Source organism: Antennarius striatus, chromosome 21 (assembly GCF_040054535.1).
Source record: "Antennarius striatus isolate MH-2024 chromosome 21, ASM4005453v1, whole genome shotgun sequence".
NCBI classification, from domain to species: domain Eukaryota; kingdom Metazoa; phylum Chordata; class Actinopteri; order Lophiiformes; family Antennariidae; genus Antennarius; species Antennarius striatus.
Window position 1 is genome coordinate 11,609,900 of NC_090796.1, and position 19,729 is coordinate 11,629,628.

At 38.2% G+C, this 19,729-nt stretch overlaps 1 protein-coding gene across 2 annotated transcripts in view; it reads left to right on the top strand.

Moving 5' to 3' along the window:
- Nucleotides 1-19,729, top strand: part of nrg3b (neuregulin 3b) — a 166,795-nt gene that overhangs the window by 71,481 nt on the left and 75,585 nt on the right. For both annotated transcript variants that reach the window (XM_068305567.1, XM_068305568.1), the window contains exon 2: nucleotides 14,519-14,654. In XM_068305567.1, the coding sequence (XP_068161668.1) occupies nucleotides 14,519-14,654 (136 nt within the window). The remainder of the gene's footprint in view (nucleotides 1-14,518; nucleotides 14,655-19,729) is intronic.

Here is a 19,729-nt window from a genome sequence, read left to right on the forward strand (position 1 = left end):
ATTTGTGTCAGTTATATTTATTCCATGAAATTATTCAGTAAATTGCTCTGGATGTTAAAATATAATGAAAGTCAACTAAAAACACAATTATTTCACTCTTTTGATACCAGTTAAGCATTTTGTAATTTCAAATACTTTTCATAAACAACATTATAACTCGAAAAGAATTACAAATTACAGCATGATCGTGGTGGACTAATTATTCTTCTGTGATAAAGTATTTTCTATTTTTGGTCAACGTGTAAGGTGATTACAGTTGTCAGGAGCAAATGCAGCTGCAATTTTGTTGTCATTCCTTGCAAAAATCCCCAGACCCTCACAGCTTTGCTTGTTTGCTTTTCAAATCTTTTTATTTTATGCTTCAGTTTGAGAATATTCTATCCTCGGTTTTCAGCACCTGCATTATCTTCTAACATGGCAAATTTAACCGCAACCAAAGAAAAAGAAGAAGTGCTTTGCAATAATTTGAAAGGGAAAATATCTTGTCGGTGAAGGATATTTGTCTTTGGCATTCAGTGAGTTTGTCACTTCAAGCAGAGGCAACATTGATGTGTCAAGAAATGGCTGAATTCTGATCATACCCAAATGACTCCAAAGGAAACATCTTTGATTAATACATCTGTTATGGAACGCTCTGCACCAGAGCCACTTTTGGAGAACCTAGCCATCATTCACAACATTTTTGCCCGTCAGGTTTAATGTTTTCATGCGTCCTCTGATAGAGGCCATCGAGGATAATGGAGAAGAATATTTGGAAGAGAGCAATATGTTTTACAGGGTCTATAACAGTCCCTGTGTTGGCATTGACTGCCAATTTTAGTGCAATCATCACCATTAATCACTTCGTACACTCATGCTGATGACTTGCTTTAAAATGAAATCCCTATGTTGAGCTGTCCAATTAGCAGAGTATGTGGTTGTCATCACTCAGTAAACAGAATGTAAGCTGAAATGAAAGGAAATGTAGAAAAATTAAGCAATGTAGGAAAATATACAAGATTGAGCTTGTTTGTGCGTGTGTGTGTGTGTGTGTGTGTGTGTGTGTGTGTGTGTGTGTGAGTGCGTGCATGCGTGTATGCTTGCGTGTGTGTGTGTGTGTGTGTGTGTGTGTGTGGGAGGAGATCTACTGCAGCCCTGTTTTATCTTAGTGGATGAGGTCACTCCTGCGGTCAAAATACACCTGCAGTCGTCACGTCTTCCTTTGCTTTGCACTGAATGCACATAGCTACACTTACATACTGTACATGATATGTACTTGTACATATAGACACATACTTACGTGCGGATAAATGAACAAAGAATTCTTTTCTCTCCCACGCACAAGCATGCAAATGAACATAGCAGGTGGTGAGGCATTAAACAGGCCATGATTTGGCTGGAATTAGATGGCAAATATTCCCTGAGGGCCACAGGGTGGCTAAACAGGATTTCACTGATCCAGCAATAGGGCAGACGCTGCCAGTCCCGGTGCATTATTACTGTTATGGCAACCGCTTCCATAAACTTTGCAGATGCTTTCTAAACAGTATGCATTCAGGGGCATTTCATTATGGGTAAAGCCCAGAGGTCCACATTTTGCTAATACAACTTGAGACTATCTTGTTGCTGTTGTGATTGTTACCTGCTAAATCCATTTAAATGCATCACATCATCAGTTGTGTGTAAGTGTACTGTCTGTCCTTTTAATAATACCAATGACATGCTTGTTCCTTGGAGGCCAAGCCACAACCTTTGCGTCATTTCTGCCACCCATGAGACTGTGGTTGGATCAGAGCTCTGTCTTTCTGCAAGCAGAGCTGTCTGAAAGGCATAAAATCATGTTCCCGCTGCACCTTTGAGAGCATCTGCCTATGTTTAGTTTCGTAGAGCTTTAGGACAATGATGCCAGGGCGAATTCACCATTACTATTATTGGCATGTTTGTGTGAGAAAGGGAGAGACTTCGAAGATATGGATGACTGTATCAAGTGGAGTGGAGTACAGGAGAGCTCTGCCTTGTTTAAGGAGGAAGCAAACTTCAGGGCTTTGCTTTGTCCGTCAAATAAGCAGTCGGAGGGATTTATAATTGGGATTAAGCATTGTCCCCTGGTGAGTTTTTTTTTGTACAAACTAGTTATCATTAACATAATCCAATTAGTCCATTCATTGTGTTTGCTGATTTGTCTCTGAAAGAATAATTGCAGGTGTGCTTAATGTAAGCTGTATTATTAAGATAAATAGATTAATTTGATATGGGGTATTTCATGTGTGTCATTCAGATTAACATAATGTTCATTAAAAGACAATTTCTTTTAAACTTCTTTCGTTCAAACTTTTCTCATTTGCTCAAAATTTGTTAATTTAGCCCACCAATACCACTTCATGCTGCAGACAGCTGGAGCTGGCTGCACAAGGGTAAAGCTTTCACACGTTCTGGTGATCTGGCAAAACGCATTAGTTAAATCACACCGTACAAAATAATAAATAAAACAACATACACCACAAACCACAGATGGCTGAAAACAGAGTTGATAAGTTCTAGAGGGAGGCCCTGACATGCTCACTGGCTGTTACAGAAGAGTGCTTGAGTCAGCGTTTGCAAGTGCAATAATGTTCTGTATCCCCACGACACACCTCATAATCCATAATAATATTTTTAGACACTCATAAATGGATTATCGACCGATAAAGTTAGCTGGTAGTAAATTATCATTTGAGTCTCTGAGATGTATGTTCATAGACATGTCCTAAAAAGATTTTAAAAAAGAAAAGAAAATGATAGCAAAGCAGTCCTGACTACACATAATTCAATTTTAGGCTGATGAAGAAAGTAAATAAAAATTCATGTATTTTAGTCGTTTAGTTGGGTTTTTTTTTCCAGTAAATGTGACTTGTGGATAAATAATAACAAAAGAAATGCTGCAAATTTATCAGTAATGTGAGACATGGTCAAACTAAACTGGTACCCCGTGGAGTGTGTATAATTAAACAGTGGTGCAAAATCTTTCTCAATCCCATTTTTATTTAAACTTTACCCCCCCCCCCCCCTCACCACTGTTTTGTGGAAATCGGTTTAGCATAATCCTGCTAGCAGGTAGCAAACAGACATGGGTGAAAACATAAACTCCTTGAAGGGCTTTTTACCGTAATTTCTACAGCGCAATTTATTTTGTTCATTTGCACCACAAGATGTGTGTGTTGGTTGAACGATGTATAACAAATAAGAAATGGAAAGGCAGAAATGAACATAAGGGCTACTGTGGTTTTGGATGAGCCTCTAAGACTGTGCCTTCACAAATTAATGCATGGGAAAAAATAATAGAATGTGGACATGGCTCAATACCCTGATGACCTGTAGTTGGACAGCAGGCTGCACAAAACCTTGAACAAAGATTATAGTACAGTGCTGTGTTTCCAGTGACACACTTCCTAACACTGTAGCACTGTAGTACACATCAAATCGCCAAAATAACAAACAGTCTTGGGCAAAGAAAGCTGAAAAATAGCACTCTGCGTCCAAACAAACACTAAACCCTATGAATCTAATTCTATACAGCTGCCTGAAATAGCACAGCCAAATCTTTTTCCATCACATTTTATGTGTCAAATAATGCATGGCATGAGATATACAATGGCTAAGCTAAATTTTCCTCCCTCAAAATCTGGAATATTGTACAAGCTTTTTCTTATCAACAGAATCAGTTGTTGAGAAGGTGTAGGGGCTAATCACATCCTCCCTCCACTAAGCCCAAGTCCTAAACCCCATTTCAGTCAGTTTTTACACCAGCTCCTCTAATCCTTCTCTCTTTTGATGTTTCCTGCTGTTTATATAAAATCAATAAAGTGTACAGGAGAACAATGCCCTACTCTGCCTTCATCTTTATTTTTTTAAGCAAACTAGAACCAGGAGAAAAAGCAAATGCCATGCGCTGATCTCATCAGTCGCTAAACAACTAAATAGACCAGTTATGCCCATGTATGCCCTTAGTACCTCCATATGCCAAGAGAGCTGCCAAGGGAGCAGACAGGCAAGCTCAGTGAAGGCCAATCTGCAGATGCAGGAGCCGTCCGCTCATGCATATTAAACCCACGCCACCTGTTCGCCGTACATCACACCCTGCATTCTTGGTCCCAGGAATTTTAATCAACTGTTTGACAGGAAGCCACTTTCTGGTCCATATAGGTCAATCATTCAGCCCCACTCCTCTCAGTCTCTTCCCCATTAAACATGAATGCATGTTGATGTTGCATTTTAGCAATATTCCCATGAGGAAGATGAAGAGAAGCAGGGAAGGAGCAGAGTGTGGCAATGAAGCACAGGAGGGAAAGAATGCCTGCTGTGTGTGTAAGATGCAAAGATTTCTTATACCATTGTCTTTTCTGTCAAATTCTCACGCTTTGCACATCGCCCCTCCTCTCCTGCTGTCCTCTCAGGTTTAAATATTGTCTGCATCTTGTTTGGTTGCCAAACAAGAGAGAGGCAGAATGAAAATAGGGGGAATCAGCACCAATAATGCAATCAAAATGACTTGCAATCTTTATCAATTTACCCAGAGTGGCCAAGTAAAGAACAGTCTGTGTTTTAAACAGTTTTCCCTATATTTTTTGTGCTTTTCTTCCCTTCTTCTGATTACCGTTTCATCTTTTTGCAGGCGCAAAACTGCATCTAGGGATGAGTGCTGCATAAAATTGTATTTTGAGTCATTTCCAATTCAAATATGTTTGTCAGGCATTAAGAGGGAGCATGGTGAATACCCATGGAAGGAAAATAAAATCTTTTTTTTCTTCCCAGTGAAGTATTTAAACACAACTGCAGGGTGATCATAGCACTGATAACACTGCATCTGAAGTCATCAGCATGAAAAAAATTATCAGTTTTTATTTTAGCATGTCAGTGAAGATGTTACAGAAAGTGAATGAAGGCACAATTCAGCACTGAGCGCACCCCAATCTCTGCCAGCTTCTGTCGGCAAAGCATAATTCTTTAGAACCCCCAGGATTAATTTTTTATGCCATCTTTTTAAATATAGGCACTGCCAAGACAGAACCAAACGTGCTATCAGCACTGGTTCGATTCATAATAACATGCAAGCCAAATGACATATTTGATAAATGGTTTGTAAGCGTTGTTAATAAATTATAATTAATTAACAAAGAGTTTTCATGGAATATAAATAAAATGTTTTGATAGGCACATGCTGTTCCTTCACACACACACACACACACACACACACACACACACACACACACACACACACACACACACGCAAATACACACACACACACAAATACACAATCAGCATTGGTAGAATCTAATCACATCTCTAAATTAGCATTTTATGAAAAATAACTAAAATGTAATTATTTGGTTGTTATGTAAAGAGCATAGACAGTCGTTTTTAAAATGAAATAAATAGCATTTTTAATTTTTTTGGATTTAATCTTTCTAATTTCTTACTGTGACGATTGAAGCATATTTGTATTGGAATTTATATTGACTTTATTTGCAAGTTTTATACTTTTTTGCACACCTGCATGGGTCTTTTTGTGTTTTGCATCAGTTCTGCAGAATTTTGCATTGTGTCCCTTTTGTAAAAAGCGATGGATTATTCAATGCACAGTTCCTCCTTATATGCAACACTACAGGTATGTATATTTCAGCAAAAATCCCACAAGGTTTAATTTTGGTTTCATGACCTACATGTCCTATCCAAAAATCTGAATTTAATGTCAAATTCTGATAAATGTACTAAAATGACATCACTCATTAAATATAAATTTCAGAAATTAAAATTTATTTCTTCAGTTGCTGCCTATTCTCTGGTATTTGCTCCATAAGTAATGGAGATAATGGAACTGAAACATGTTGAGGCACTCATCCCATTCTTAACAGCTTTTATTTCTTCCCCCAGGAGCTAATGGGTGTATGTTCATGACCATTCTGACATGCACATCAAAGTGGTTTAGCTCTTGTGATGTATATTGCATTTTGCTTTGACATTCAATGGAAAGTTGTTTAAATACATCCAAATCTAGCAGAAAATGTGGCCAAAAAAATCTATTAGGCATCACAAACAGAAAATGGTTTGTTTTCATCACCTAAATTATAAATATTAACATCATTTTTCCCCTCCTGGTGGTACATTGTTATAATTGCACCACAATTTTGAATCAATGAATCAGGATAAATGATCTGTCTTGTACTATATTGCTGCATATGGAAAGTGAAGACAAATTAGCGCAAGAAAAATTGTGTCTAATAATGTTATTCTGTATTGGAGCATTTTTATAAACGTCTTTATTGATTTCATGCTGAAATAGGAAGTCAGTGATATTTGACAGCAAAATTATGTAAAAACTGTAAGAGCAGGATTTGCAGGTCTGAAGAAGCAGAAGGCTTTTCAAATAGCATGTTCATGGGTGGGTTAGGATGGGGTGGTTGGTGCAGATCCAAATCAGCTGAAACCGAACAAAATGCAGAATGGGAGTTTAATGTACTGTCAACACATTATATGTATGCTTCCTAACAAGCCGAAGACTCAAAAACAGCTGATGACAGTTAGCAGCTAACACCTAAGAGACCAACCACCATGTTCACAAAGTACCTCTCAATGTGGATGTAAAATGTCACAAAGGAATACTTCTGTGTTGTAAATCTTGCTTCTTTCACTTGCTGAACCCTGCACCAGCTTTGTGCCACCATTGTTTTGTTCTCAAGAGACAAATAAAGGTATTGTAGAGAAGGGTCTTGGTTGGGCCACTTCTGCTTAATCTCAGTTTACAAAGGGTAACGGTCACGATTTCCTCTGTTCAAGCCACTAACATTGTGATCCACAGTTGCTGTGGATGTCATCATGGCATTATTACCACTGCTGAGAAATCCATCCAGTAAATTATCTTCAAAGGCCTTCATAATAATCATCTTACAATAAGAATCAGTAACAGAGACCTCAACTCAAACCATTTTTGTGTCCTGTAGCATCTAAATTGGCCGTATTTATAGGTCTATAAATAGCTTGTCATTACTCACATCTATACTATAAGTGTGATGAATTAAATCCTGCTCTTGAATAAAGTATGTTCCTTTCCAGTGTAATTGTCTTAAAGATCTTGTGAGTAGAAAAAACAAAGCATCTGTGACGTGTTATCTTTTCTTCGTAAAGGACTGCATTTTCATGTGAGTCTTTCGTTCAGCTAAACATTACAAACTCTGAGTCTGAGTCTCAGCTCATGGTGTTTGTACAGCCTCTGCTATCTAATACGCAGGTTGTCTCTCACAGTGCAGACACATCGCACCTGCACCAGAGGTATAGTTCAAACAAAAAACAAGCTGACCCTTCTGGTAGAGCACAACACAGGTGAATTTTCAACTCACTATGCAGGCTGTTGGCTGCAGAACACTTGCACTATAGTGTGTGGGTTGGGAAGAGGAATTTCAAGGTCACTTTATGATTCTGTTTGGAGCTGATTTGAGAGGAGAAGGGAGGGGCTTTGGAACTGCAGGGGCTTATTTGTTGTGTGTAGGATGGTAATCCAAATTTTAATCAGGATTCAACTGACAAGGGGTCAGGAAATAATATAGATAATCAAAACTATTCATTAGGGGGTAAATTTTCCCTTAAGCTTCACTGGATGTTTCATTTTCCCCAGTCTTTATTAACCTACTGCCTTTGGCCTGCAACTTCAAAAGCCCTTCTTAGTACTCCAGTGGTGATGCCATTAGATAACGACAATACTCTTAAGGTGCTCTAAAAGGAAAACCGTACCTAGTTATGGCACCTTACAAATCTCCAGAAAATTAATGGTAAAAATGTTCCATACCAACTTGTTTGAACATCCAAAAAGAACATGTCACAGCCCGGCACTTTAAGGCCGACATCACCAGTTGGACTAGAATGAAGGACAGCGATGGTACTTGACGTATGTCAACTATCAAATGGTTGTCATGCTGACCAAGGCTACACAGTCTTTAACCCTGTTTACAGGCAGGTGACTGCCACCTTTAACCAACTGTCCCACAGGTCAAGTTCTATTTATCTGAGTCAGGGACAGGAACTATCTTGAAGGGTTCTGTCTCGGTGATCAGTTTTACTTTGAAGTACAGGCTTGACATTAAAATAAGAATCATAGGATCCAGTTTCTATAGAGACTATTTTAACACCTTCACAAAAATAACTCTTCAAGTGTGAAGAATGAGTTCTGGAGGTTCGTATTCAGAGGAAGAAATCTTCCCTGTGGTCTGTGGCTGTGGTTGTGGATGCTTCTACGTCTATAGCCAGATGGCATTAGGGTGGACAGGCTGTGGCTGGCGTGGATGTTGTCTTTTAGCACCCTTTGGACTCTGAGCTGGCACCTCACCTCACTGATATCGCAGATGCTCAGTCGATGGGTACAAGTGATGTTCTGGGCTGTCTTAATCACACGCTGCAGAGCCCTCCTGTTCTGGGATGTGCTTGAAACTCCACTTGTGATGTTTCTTGTCAGGATGCTTTCTATAGCTCCTCTGTAAAAGTTAGCTTAATACAGAAATATGTTTCCTTAAAAATACAGTCGTTTCTTGGTTTATCAGTGACAGGTTGATTCACTAGAACCTAAGACACTTGCTCCACCTCTCCCTCACTGATATAGAGGTTTATGTGTCTTTGATATTTTTCTAATATAAAGAGAGATCTGAAAATGTGCCTGAATACATACATTATTGATCATCATAGTCATCAAATTTTCAAGGCTAAAAGAAGTCTTACACTTTTTTTCTCTGACCTTTGGCTATCCTTCAGCTCGTCTTAGTGGTCAATTGATTTTTGTCGGTTCATATACTGTAGTTATGTCAGCAGTCCATCCCCAAGATTTGTTTTTTTGAACATTGGTAATAATGCAGATTTTTCTGCCATGCCATAGACGAAATGACATATGGGAACAACTATGGCTTATTTCACAACCTTGAAATAAAAAAATATAATTTATTTCAAGAGCAGTTTTTAAATAAATGAACATGGATATCGACCAGATTTTCTATGTTGACATCCATGGATGATTTACCACTGTTTAACATTTGGAACAATGTCAGAAGGTATAATTCAGGAGATGGTTCTCAAAATGTTGAATAAACCGTATGTTTGTATGTTTGTTTGTACAGTAGTCGTCTCGAAATATTGTTTGGCAGTCAGAATAATGGCACTCAATAATTTATCAAGGCTGATTTGTATAATTTAAGTTCTGTCTTTGATATTTTTGCTTCTGCTTTGAATTCATATTTATGAGACAAGTGCACACAAAAAGTGTTGAAAAGTTTTATTTAGTCTTTCTTTTTCTTTTGAGTGATTATTTGAAATTCCTACTGTCGACATTTTTTTGAAATGGTGAGAAAGTGTAATATTTAAGTAATAGTTCTCTCTCGTTTTGATGAGGGTTAGTCCAGTCATTAAACCTTCTCTCTTCCTGCAGCAGCAGTTTAAGTGCTACTTCAATGAAATAAAAAGCCAAAAAGTTCAAGTAATTTCCAAACCATTGTCAAGATAGCTTTGTCAGGACTAAGTCTTTTCCATATTCACTACACTATATATTTCTCTCAATATGGTCCTGCCCAAAAGGCAGCAGTGCATGATGGGTAAGCAATCGGCAGGCTCTCTCAGGACTTTCCTTTTACGTAGTAAGGCTGTCTTTGATGTGTGCTGCAGTAAACACAGGCAGTTCTCTCCCTACCACTGTCTCCTGGGGGATGAGGCTCAGCACAAGAACGCTAATGAGCACATTAGAAGGAAGCTATGGCTGGGAAATGGTACAGTTGTAAATGGAATTGTCTCTTCTGTTTTCTGTGCCAAGGATTCCATGTCTGCAGTGTGTCTGCGTACATTGAACTGCATATGTATATTGTGTGTATGTTCACATGCAGTTCTGCATTGTATATCTAAAAAAAACAACATGCTTTTGGTAATGTTTACATGAGACCATGCTTTACATTTTTCAAATAGCATTTGAATTCAGGCTAAAAAAAATTACAACACAGTTGTCACTTAACCACAATATAAGTACCAGCTGATAGCAATCAAGCATTGAAACTAAGAATTGAAAGTGGGACTATGAACCAGAGGTGATATTTGCCACTGCCAATAATCTTCATCATTTATTCCATTTAAGATAATCCCAGTTGATGATATTACTATTTTACCTTCTGCATCAAAGCTGCAGCTATAGGAATGTCGTGCTCTGTGCCTTAAAGGGGAATTGTGTCCTTCTAACAACTGATCAAAGTTTGCAGCAGCTGCTGTAAACACAGAACACATCTTATACCACAAATCCATGCTCTGCTGTAAAGCAAGATATCTGGCTGCAGACTCTGGCCCATTTTTGGTGTGCTGTGATTGGTCTGCAGCACATGAGGAAACATACTTTATTTAGAACTGGGCATTCACTTTTACTGTACAAAGAAATGGTTTTTGAATCTGGTTTGTCTTTTTCATTGATGATAATGCTTGATGGTTCATCGATCAGACATAATGTAAGGTCAGTCAATCAGTCAGTCAGTCATCTTCAGATTACCACCGCTATATCCGCCGCAGCGGGTCATGGGGAGTCGGAGCTTATCTCGGCGGCATACGGCGTGAGGCAAGGGACACTCCGGGCATGACGCCAGTGCACCGCGAAGCCACACACAAAGACATACAACCGTGCACACAGACACACTCATTCCTACGGGCAATTTGGAACGGCCAATCAACCTGAAGCACATGCTTTTGGAGGTGGGAGGAAGCCGGAGAACCTGGAGAGAATCCACGCAGACACGGGGAGAGCATGCGAACTCCGCACAGAGCGGGACTCGAAACCGGGTCCGCCGTGTTGTGAGGCAGCAGCGCTAACCACTACGCCACCGTGCCGCCCTAAAATGTAAGGTGACATTTGAAAATATTTTAGATTAAGTTAATCTATCCTGTTCCAATAACATTGAAAGTGATTGACAGTAGCAACAGTGGCTAAGAACTAGCCACTCAGATGAGTCTGATCATCCTATGAATCTGTGATCCCAAGCCAGTGTATTCATTGAAAGTTACCAAGGGAATCAGCAATCTGGATTGCCTTTGTGCAATGGGGAGAGTGAGAGACGTGAAAATGATTTCAAAGAGACCAGGATGAATCACACTCCCACTGCAGCTTCCATTTATTAACACATTTTCCACCATGTATTTTTTAAAGCCACCTAACAATCAGTTTCTTAAGGTTTGCTAGAGGCTCAAATCGAGGGGGTGTCATTTAGTTAAAGGCTTCTCTCAAAGTGTTGATAAGTGTACCTAATGGCATTGTGTATGTTTGTCATCATTATTAATGACATTACATCTTTATAATTGCTAACAGCAAAGGACACGCCATTTATCAGCTGTTACCACAGTAATAAAGATAAAGATTAATGTATTAATAGTGTGATAAAGTTTCATTACTGGTTTGAAATCCAAAAGAACAGAAAAAATCAAAAACTGTCATGTTCTGTTAATTGGCTTGACTGCTTGGATCAGTAAACCCGGATCTAGTAAGGGTCAGTCCTTTGAGAGTGAAGAAATGACAACACACTATAGAAAACGTATCAAAGCACACAGTCACATTATTACCACTCCTCTCTGCAACATGCAACATTTTATGGCATGAGGACTATTAAAAGACAAAATCTCTTCAGCAGCTTGATGGCTTCTTGTTTCAAAAATGTTCATGTTGTGTTTGCCGAGCTGCAGATTTTTTTAATTTTTTTTTTACTCTTTCTTGCCTGTCAGAGTGATGAAAAGGGAACCCATAAGAAATTGACAGCTTGTAGTGCTCAAGGCCAAATATATCTGAAGATGACTTATTTTTTGATGTGGCCAACAAAGCTAAAAGAGTGGCGCTAAACCTGAGAGGCTCACTTGTTTTGGCAGATATTTTGAGAGGTAATAAGCACAGACCTTTTTTGTATACACCTAACCTTATAAAGGATAGAAAAGCCCTTATTTTGCTGTTTGACTGAGAGGTTATTGCTAAAATGTGTTGTATGTTTAGGCACTTATTTACATAAAAAATTTTAAAAAACAGGACAGTTCAAACATCAGCTGCTCTACAAATCACTTATTTTTGGGTGTGGAATTTGTATGTTCTCCCCTGGTCTGTGTGGGTCCTCTCTGGGTTATACTGTATGTCTTCACTTTAGGTAAAAGGATTACTCCAAAATGTTTGTGCCTGTGAGTGTGTGTATGGGTGGTTGGTTGTGTTTCATGTGGCCCTGTGATGTGCTGGTGACACATACTGGGCATAGTTCCTTACTGATGTGCCCCAATGAGCAACTTTTAAAGGGGAAATTGCCTTGCTTAAGGACACCTTAGCAGTGCTCAGGATATGAGCTGGTGCCTTCCCCCTGCTAGTTCACATTCGGAAAATTTCAGTCCTCATGGGCCTTGAACTGGCCACCCTCCGGTCCCCAGCCCAGTGGTCTGAGCTACTGCCGCCCTCAAGAAGATGGTTGGGTGGATGGATGGATGGATGGATAGATGGATGGATGAAAGGATGGAAGATCCACCCCATATTTGAAGAAGAAGGAGCCGTACTATGATGTGCTTCAGAGTTTTGTGTGAGCTATGTCCCTCTTGTTGTAAACAAAACATGGAGATGCAATAAATCATCATCAATTCCCAATTTGCTATGTCATTGGTAACACAGTGGCCTTGTTCTGTCAGCAGCACGAGACGAACGATAATGCGCTTGAGCTACTTTTTATGCTGTAAATAACATGACAATAATGAATTGCAAAGGACCGTTTTTACAAGACGTTTGAAATAACGGGTGACAAGTGTTCAATTTCCTCCGGGATTATTAAAGTATCTATCTATCTAAGAAGTATTTCAATGTTTCCATACAGAAAAGATTACTTGTAATGCAGGTACTAAAAGTGTGCTTTGTATCTGCGTGACCTTGGGTTTCACATGTAAAGATAGGCCTGCAGCACAAAATCAATTTCTGCTTATGTCAGAACAGCTCTGCCTTTTGTGTTTAAACTGAAACCACTTACCTAACATTACAAAAGTCAACTTTGCACATCAAACATGCCATTCTTCACATGTGGTCACTGCTACTATCACTGTCTGAATAAAAGATACAAGGGACTTTAAAAACACCTTGATAATTATAGTCAGGGACATGCGTACCAAGAAGAATGCTGTTTTCTATTTTCATTATTAAACTTGTATCTTGGAATAGATGAGCTTTAGACTGATCCATTCTGGTAATTTGTGGTATAAATTATACAAGATTTAATTCTGAGGATTTGAAAGCCTAGAGGGTTAAAGATGCAAACCTACTAACTAATGCATTACACTGATCTGACTGTAGAATTAATCAAACTCACAAACACTGAAATGGATAAAAACTAGACAGCTCCCTATATATATTTTAAAGAAAACAAAGTACTCCATAAATATCTGAAGATATGAGCCCCTGCAGTAAGTGGTTTAAATTATATCTCTCAAAGTTTTTACTTTTACAGCCAAGCCTTAGCTGGACCCAAGAGCATCACATATATCTTTTTGTGTTACATCTGATCGCTTGTGATCTCTTGGGCCTTACATCAAGAGCACACTGATTTATTGATCAGCAGCCATAAACACAGATTGAACTGGACACTTGGGCACAACACTCTTATTACAGAGTTTTTATTCCTCCTCAAGCGACTGTCCAACTAGAATCACACCAAGTGATTCTAGTTGGACAGACCGTTGAAACCAGTAGGAGTGCAGCACACAATACATTTTGGTTGTGTCTGCATGTGTGCATTCAAAGCATTCAAAAATGTGTGTGTGTGCGTGTGCGTGCGTGTGTGCGTGCGTGTGCGTGCGGTGCGTGCTTGCGTGCGAGCGTGTGCATAATATAAATGGATGACAGCAGAATCAGATGTGTAATCCAATTGTATTGGCGAGGTTTTGAGCGTAATACCGGTCAATCCAATTTTGAATGCCTGACTATGTAATTGAGTGAAAGAGCTTCTGATTGTTACTGTAAACTTGTGTGAGGGTGTGTGTCATTGTGTGCTTGTATGATCTTGATATTATGTCCTTTAGATGCATAAAATAAAAACCTATTTTTTTATTTTTTTTTAAAAAGAAGCACATGCAACAACACATGCAAAAAGCAATACTGACAGTATTTCTTCAATAAAGCATGTTATTGAAGTCAGTTATATGTATTATATCATTACCTCACTTTCTCAATTGTATCAATTCAGAATTGTTCAAATGGAAAACGGTAATTTTACCCTGTAATGAAGAAAGTTGTACCCTGGGCTATCCTGTGTTCTAGAAATCAAACGAAGGAAAGGAAGTCTTCCCCACCTATCTGGGGAGAGTGGTCATTTTGGTGCATGAAAGAAAGAAATCACTATAGAAGAAAATTGAGCTTGCAGAAGCATCCTGGCATTCCATATCCATTAGCATTTTAAATAAATTAAAGATAAGGTTAAAAGAATAAGCTTTTTTTCCCCTCCAACTTTTTTATTCGATGCAAACTGAATCTGTCTCTCTGTCTCTTGATAGCGGTGGCTGCAACTCTTCCAAGTCTGCGCTCTGAGGTCTTCAAACCATGTGTGGAAGACAAGGACTTGGCCTTTTGTCTAAATGAGGGAGAGTGCTCCATCATTGAAACCGTGGCTGGGGTTCACAGACACTGCAGGTAAGTGTAATGGGCTGTCTGTGTGTGTGATTCTCTGATCTACACAATGACACAGACAAATAAATGGGAAAAAAAAGCTTTTGTCCTGATCCAACTGGGAAACATGTGGGTAGCAAATGCAATCCAACTGTCTGAAATGTGGTCTGACAAAACATTTAGCAGTGACTGCAGTCTCGTAGAGAGCCCTTCATCTCATGTATTAACCTGTACATAAAAGCTGTGTCATATGAAGTCTTTGGTAAGAGACACATTTTAATGGTTGTAAAAGAAGGAGGCTCTTTCAAGATGCTTCTTTTGATGCAACTTTGAAGCAACGTTTCTTTCTGTCCTTTTCATTTTTTTTGCTTTTGTTCTACTCAGAAAAGTCAGACATCCTTAGTGCCCTAAAGAGTAAATAAAGGTGAACCTTGTGAAGATTAGAAGACTTTGACACAACTCATTATGTAACTTACCACTGAATCAATGGTGTTGATTAATTTTATTGAATCTAATTTCTAGAAAATCTTAGCAAGCCTGTATACCCGTGTCTGTTATCCCACTTGATTTGTTACTTCATATTTCCAATAGAAAGCTGTCAAACTTTGCTTTTACAGCACTCAGAAATACAAGCGAGCCTCCCCAGAGCCAAAATGAAAAACATAACTCATTTGCCAGTGGTTAAAAAACTATTTGAAGTGCCTCCACTGTTTTTACACCACTCCTCCCCTCTCATAAATAACCAACATCTCCTAAGGTAACGCGGGTGGAGATATGTTTCGTTGCCAGCTCTAAATGTGTTCTGTCCTTACAGCTACAATTCAAATGTGAAATGTAGTGTTAGGGTAAGACATTCAATTTATAGTGTCTGAAATGTCTGTTTGGTGGAGAACCTAGAGAAAACAGTAAAACAGTGACAGGAGCTCAAAGAATGCTTCATTTGAACAAAAATGAAATAATCCTTCTTTAATCCTTATTGAGGTAAAAATTGGAAATAATCATGTTAATTTTAACTTTTATTACCCATAATTAATCAAAGTTATACAATCATGATTAAAACCATATTCAATCATAATACTTGCCATCATTCCTATGGAATTAGTCAATAAAGAGGTGCTGGTTCTGCAGAAACCACATATGTATAAGAATATGGTGGGAAAGCACTAAAACAGAGCCCTAACATGCTTATGTTTGTATGTGCAAATAAAAGTTAAATAATTAAGAAAATTAAAAAAGGCTTTTATTGACCCATGGTATGTGACAAAAGAATAGCTTTGAATTAAATCAATAGCATACATGAGTATAAGCAGTACATTAAACAAACTAAGAACTAGAATTGCTCCTCTAACAAAGATATGCATGCCTTCATCTCTAGCCTGTATGGTTATATAAGTTATCCTGGCCACTGGCCACCACTGTATATAATCAATTACAAGGGAGAGAAGAAATTTCCCTTCTTTCAAGAGCTTTGTGATGATGACGAGAATCCTGTGAACACCCCTCCAGCTTTAGCAGAATAATACAGTCCAATCAGCAAACTGCATCTACTTAAGACTGTGTGATGCAGCTGCTCTGCATTAACTGGGGAGAGGGGGGCGGGGGGTGAGGGATTCTAAATGACACTAACCGGGAGCTTGTTGAACATTTGAACTTATGAAAAAGAAATTGGGACTTTAAAGAAGTTTGAGTTTTAAATAAATGAAAACCTTTTACTTGCTTGGTTGATTGTGTGGCTTCCAACCCTTGCACAAGATGTAAAAATTTTTTACGAAACAGTAGATCCAAGTTGTCACTTGGGATGTTCACCTTTTTGTTTTTTTGATGTCATAATCTCTACTCCCCCTCGTGACATTGTGCACCATCCACCTCAAATCTGCCATTGCTCTGTACCACTTTAAAATTGCATGCTGAAGAAAAAAATTCTCTTAGGGAACAGTTGTGCTGACTGCCGCTGAATGGAAAAACATCTCGTTAGTACACTTACCTTGAATTAAAGGGCATAAATCTTCATATAAAAGACGTCTTCCATCATAAATTATTCACAAATGAGTCAGTATTTTAAAAAAGTGAATGATGAACTTAAGAAAGCAACAACAAAACTGAGGGAATGATGCTTTTACAGTACTGTAATTAACGCTCACTGACGATGAAGTCTTAACAGTTACATAATTTATTATCAATCACAGATGATTAACAAGATAATTTAACTGTTTGGAAAAATGTTCACAGTCCCTGAATTTATTTTATTGTGTGCAGAATTGAGACAATTTTAGAAGTAAGTATCCATAAACAGTTTAAATCTTTGATAATATGATGTATCTTTTTGTTGAATGGAGACAGCTCACAGTCTGGGAATAAGCCAGTGAAGGAAGGAGGCTTGTATGATTCATGTCATTTTATGTTGGCCGATGAAACATTTTTGGAATATCCCCCCTGTGCGACAGTAGCTCCGAGAAACCCGGAGGACTTGCAGCAATAATGCTCCTGGCTATCATTAGTGGCAGTTAATTGACTGCATACAAAACCAAGGAAAGACTGGAGAACCTGAATGGGATTCTGCCTTCTTTTCTCCAGTTTAGTGCCTCTCGTGTGAAAGAATGATTACAGGTTTTTGAATAATTTTATTGAAAGCTTGTTTCTTCAGCTTGAGAGGAGTCATAAGTCAGAAAAATAATACCATTTCATTCAAAAATCACCGCCACACTGATGCTGTTGAATGTCATTGCTGCTCGGAGGAACTCGAAGCGTGCTTGTGATTTTCAAGAAGCACTCTTACGGGACAGCAATCACAACAGTGAAAGATTTCGAAAAAAAACTTGCAGTGACAAAATTGAATCTGCAGTCTGTATTAAGGATTTCTAACATCTACAGGGCAGAAAGGCCCAAATGCAATTCGGTAGCTCTGAGCAGTTGTAGTTCGGCTAAAAATCAAATCTTAAAACTGATTTTCTTCTATTACGATGTGATAATTTTTTTTACATGCTACTTGATCTACATACAAAAAATAATGCCTTTCCTATTTCTGCATCATTTGACAGTTTTGTCTCTGAAATAGTGTAGTGACTCTCTAAGCACTCCAGTCATTGCATGAGAACATAGTTTTGTACTTGGAAATCACTATTTTTGTTTTGTGAAACATTTCCTTTGCTCTCCATGTCTTTTCTCACTCCCCTCCACTGGATGTTCATGTTTGCCAACACTAACAAGACTCCCAAAATAAACATGCAAATGTGAGTTTAAGATCTACTTCCACAGCAGTGCTATAGCTCCTTATCTTTTTCATACAGGGTGTCCACCACAGTGGGTATATATTTGGCAGCCATTATTACTGTTGTCATACCCTTGTCTGATCCACCAAGAGGATCATTCATTTATCTCTGCATCTCTTTGTCATCATAAATTGTAAGTGGCAGAAGGAGGAGCAGATGCTCCTAGTACCCCAAGAGATATGTGTTAAATCCTGTTGTTCATAGAAAACCAGGCAGGTAAAAAAAAACATCTTAAAACTGAATTGTTAAACATATTTTTATCCAAATCAAGAATATTTTCCTCAAGTAAATTGTGCATTCCAGTGGTGTTATGCACTAATTCTGTATTCTGCTGTATCTAGCTAAAGTTAGCTACAATACTTATTATATAGGAAGACCATTTATTATTAAAATTAATATTAAAAATACCTAAATGTATGTATATTTATAATATTTAAAAAAAACTTAGTGTTTATTGTAAATATAGGGCCAGTAGTATATCCTTAATTGTTGTTGTCCACAGCACTGAACAGCTTCCCAACTCCTACATAATACCCTGTACTGAACAGAATGCATTACATCACAGTATCCTTGGTCAGTGTTTTTGATCATTGCTTCAAGGGTTAAAATTATTTATTTTTTGAACATCTTCAATTAAAAAAGAAATGAAAGTTTTTTTTCCATATAGAACTCTGACTTAATGTGAGCAATGTGAGATGTTTTAGAATTTGTATTTACCTTGTTACATCCCATGAAGCGGTGATGTATTGATATGTCAGTGTTTGTGTGTTCGTCCGTCCGTTCATCCACCAAATATTTTCACAACTGTTGCAGGTAGAAAGATGAAACAAAAAGCACATTACTTGGGCGGCAAAGGGGATGAAAATGAGATGATGACCTTGAAAAAACTAGGTCAAGGTAAAATTTGAAAATGATCGCAGATTTTTGAAAGGCAGTCACGTGATACCGTATGCGCATTCTATTGGCTGACTGCATCAGGAAGTGTGCTACTTTCTGTGAGCCTCGGACTTGCGTGAGACACAAAAGTCCTTTAAACAGTCGATAAGAGTGTGGGAAAAGGTAATACAGATAAAAGGTGGTATAATATCAGTATGAGGAAGGTTTATAAACGTTTTAATTACCGTAAATAATAAGATTAATAGTTTGTCGCTCTATCGAGGTATCCATTAATGGCATGTGGTTCCTGGAACGCATTAACCGCGTGGAACGACGGCGCACTGTATACATTTTTAGGTATACATCTCTGAAACCTGATGAGACATCACAAAACAAAAAGCAACATTTTCAGGAAGCCAGAGGCACAAAAATGTGTAGGTCAGGGTAAAATGTTGAATTCTGGGGTGTCGGGGGATGTTGCGGTCTCTGACTGCCTTGTTTAAATTTGTTGTCATTATTATTATCATTCTGAAGATGTATAACATAAATGTGGTTTGACCTGCATCTCATTCTAAAATGCAGCTAGTCATTTAATGTCCTGTAGATATAGAGATTAAAAACACTATTACATCGAGTAGACCCTCAGATGAGTAAAAATAGTATGGCAAAACAAACATTAACGTAAATCATTTTTGATGCCAATCGAATCCTCATCCCAGGAACACTGTTAACGGATTCCCTGTAGAAAATATCAATTCAGCAAACATATGATACAGATCCACAAATACAGTCCCATTTTAAATATTAAACATCCTTTGTCACACAGCAAATCAGAAAGACATGTGTACCTTTCAATAATAACTTATACAGATGCATATGAATAGCCTTGTGGAGGAGAGGCATGTTTCCAATGTGCACGTCTGTTAGTAAAGGAGACTTTGAGAGACTAAAATG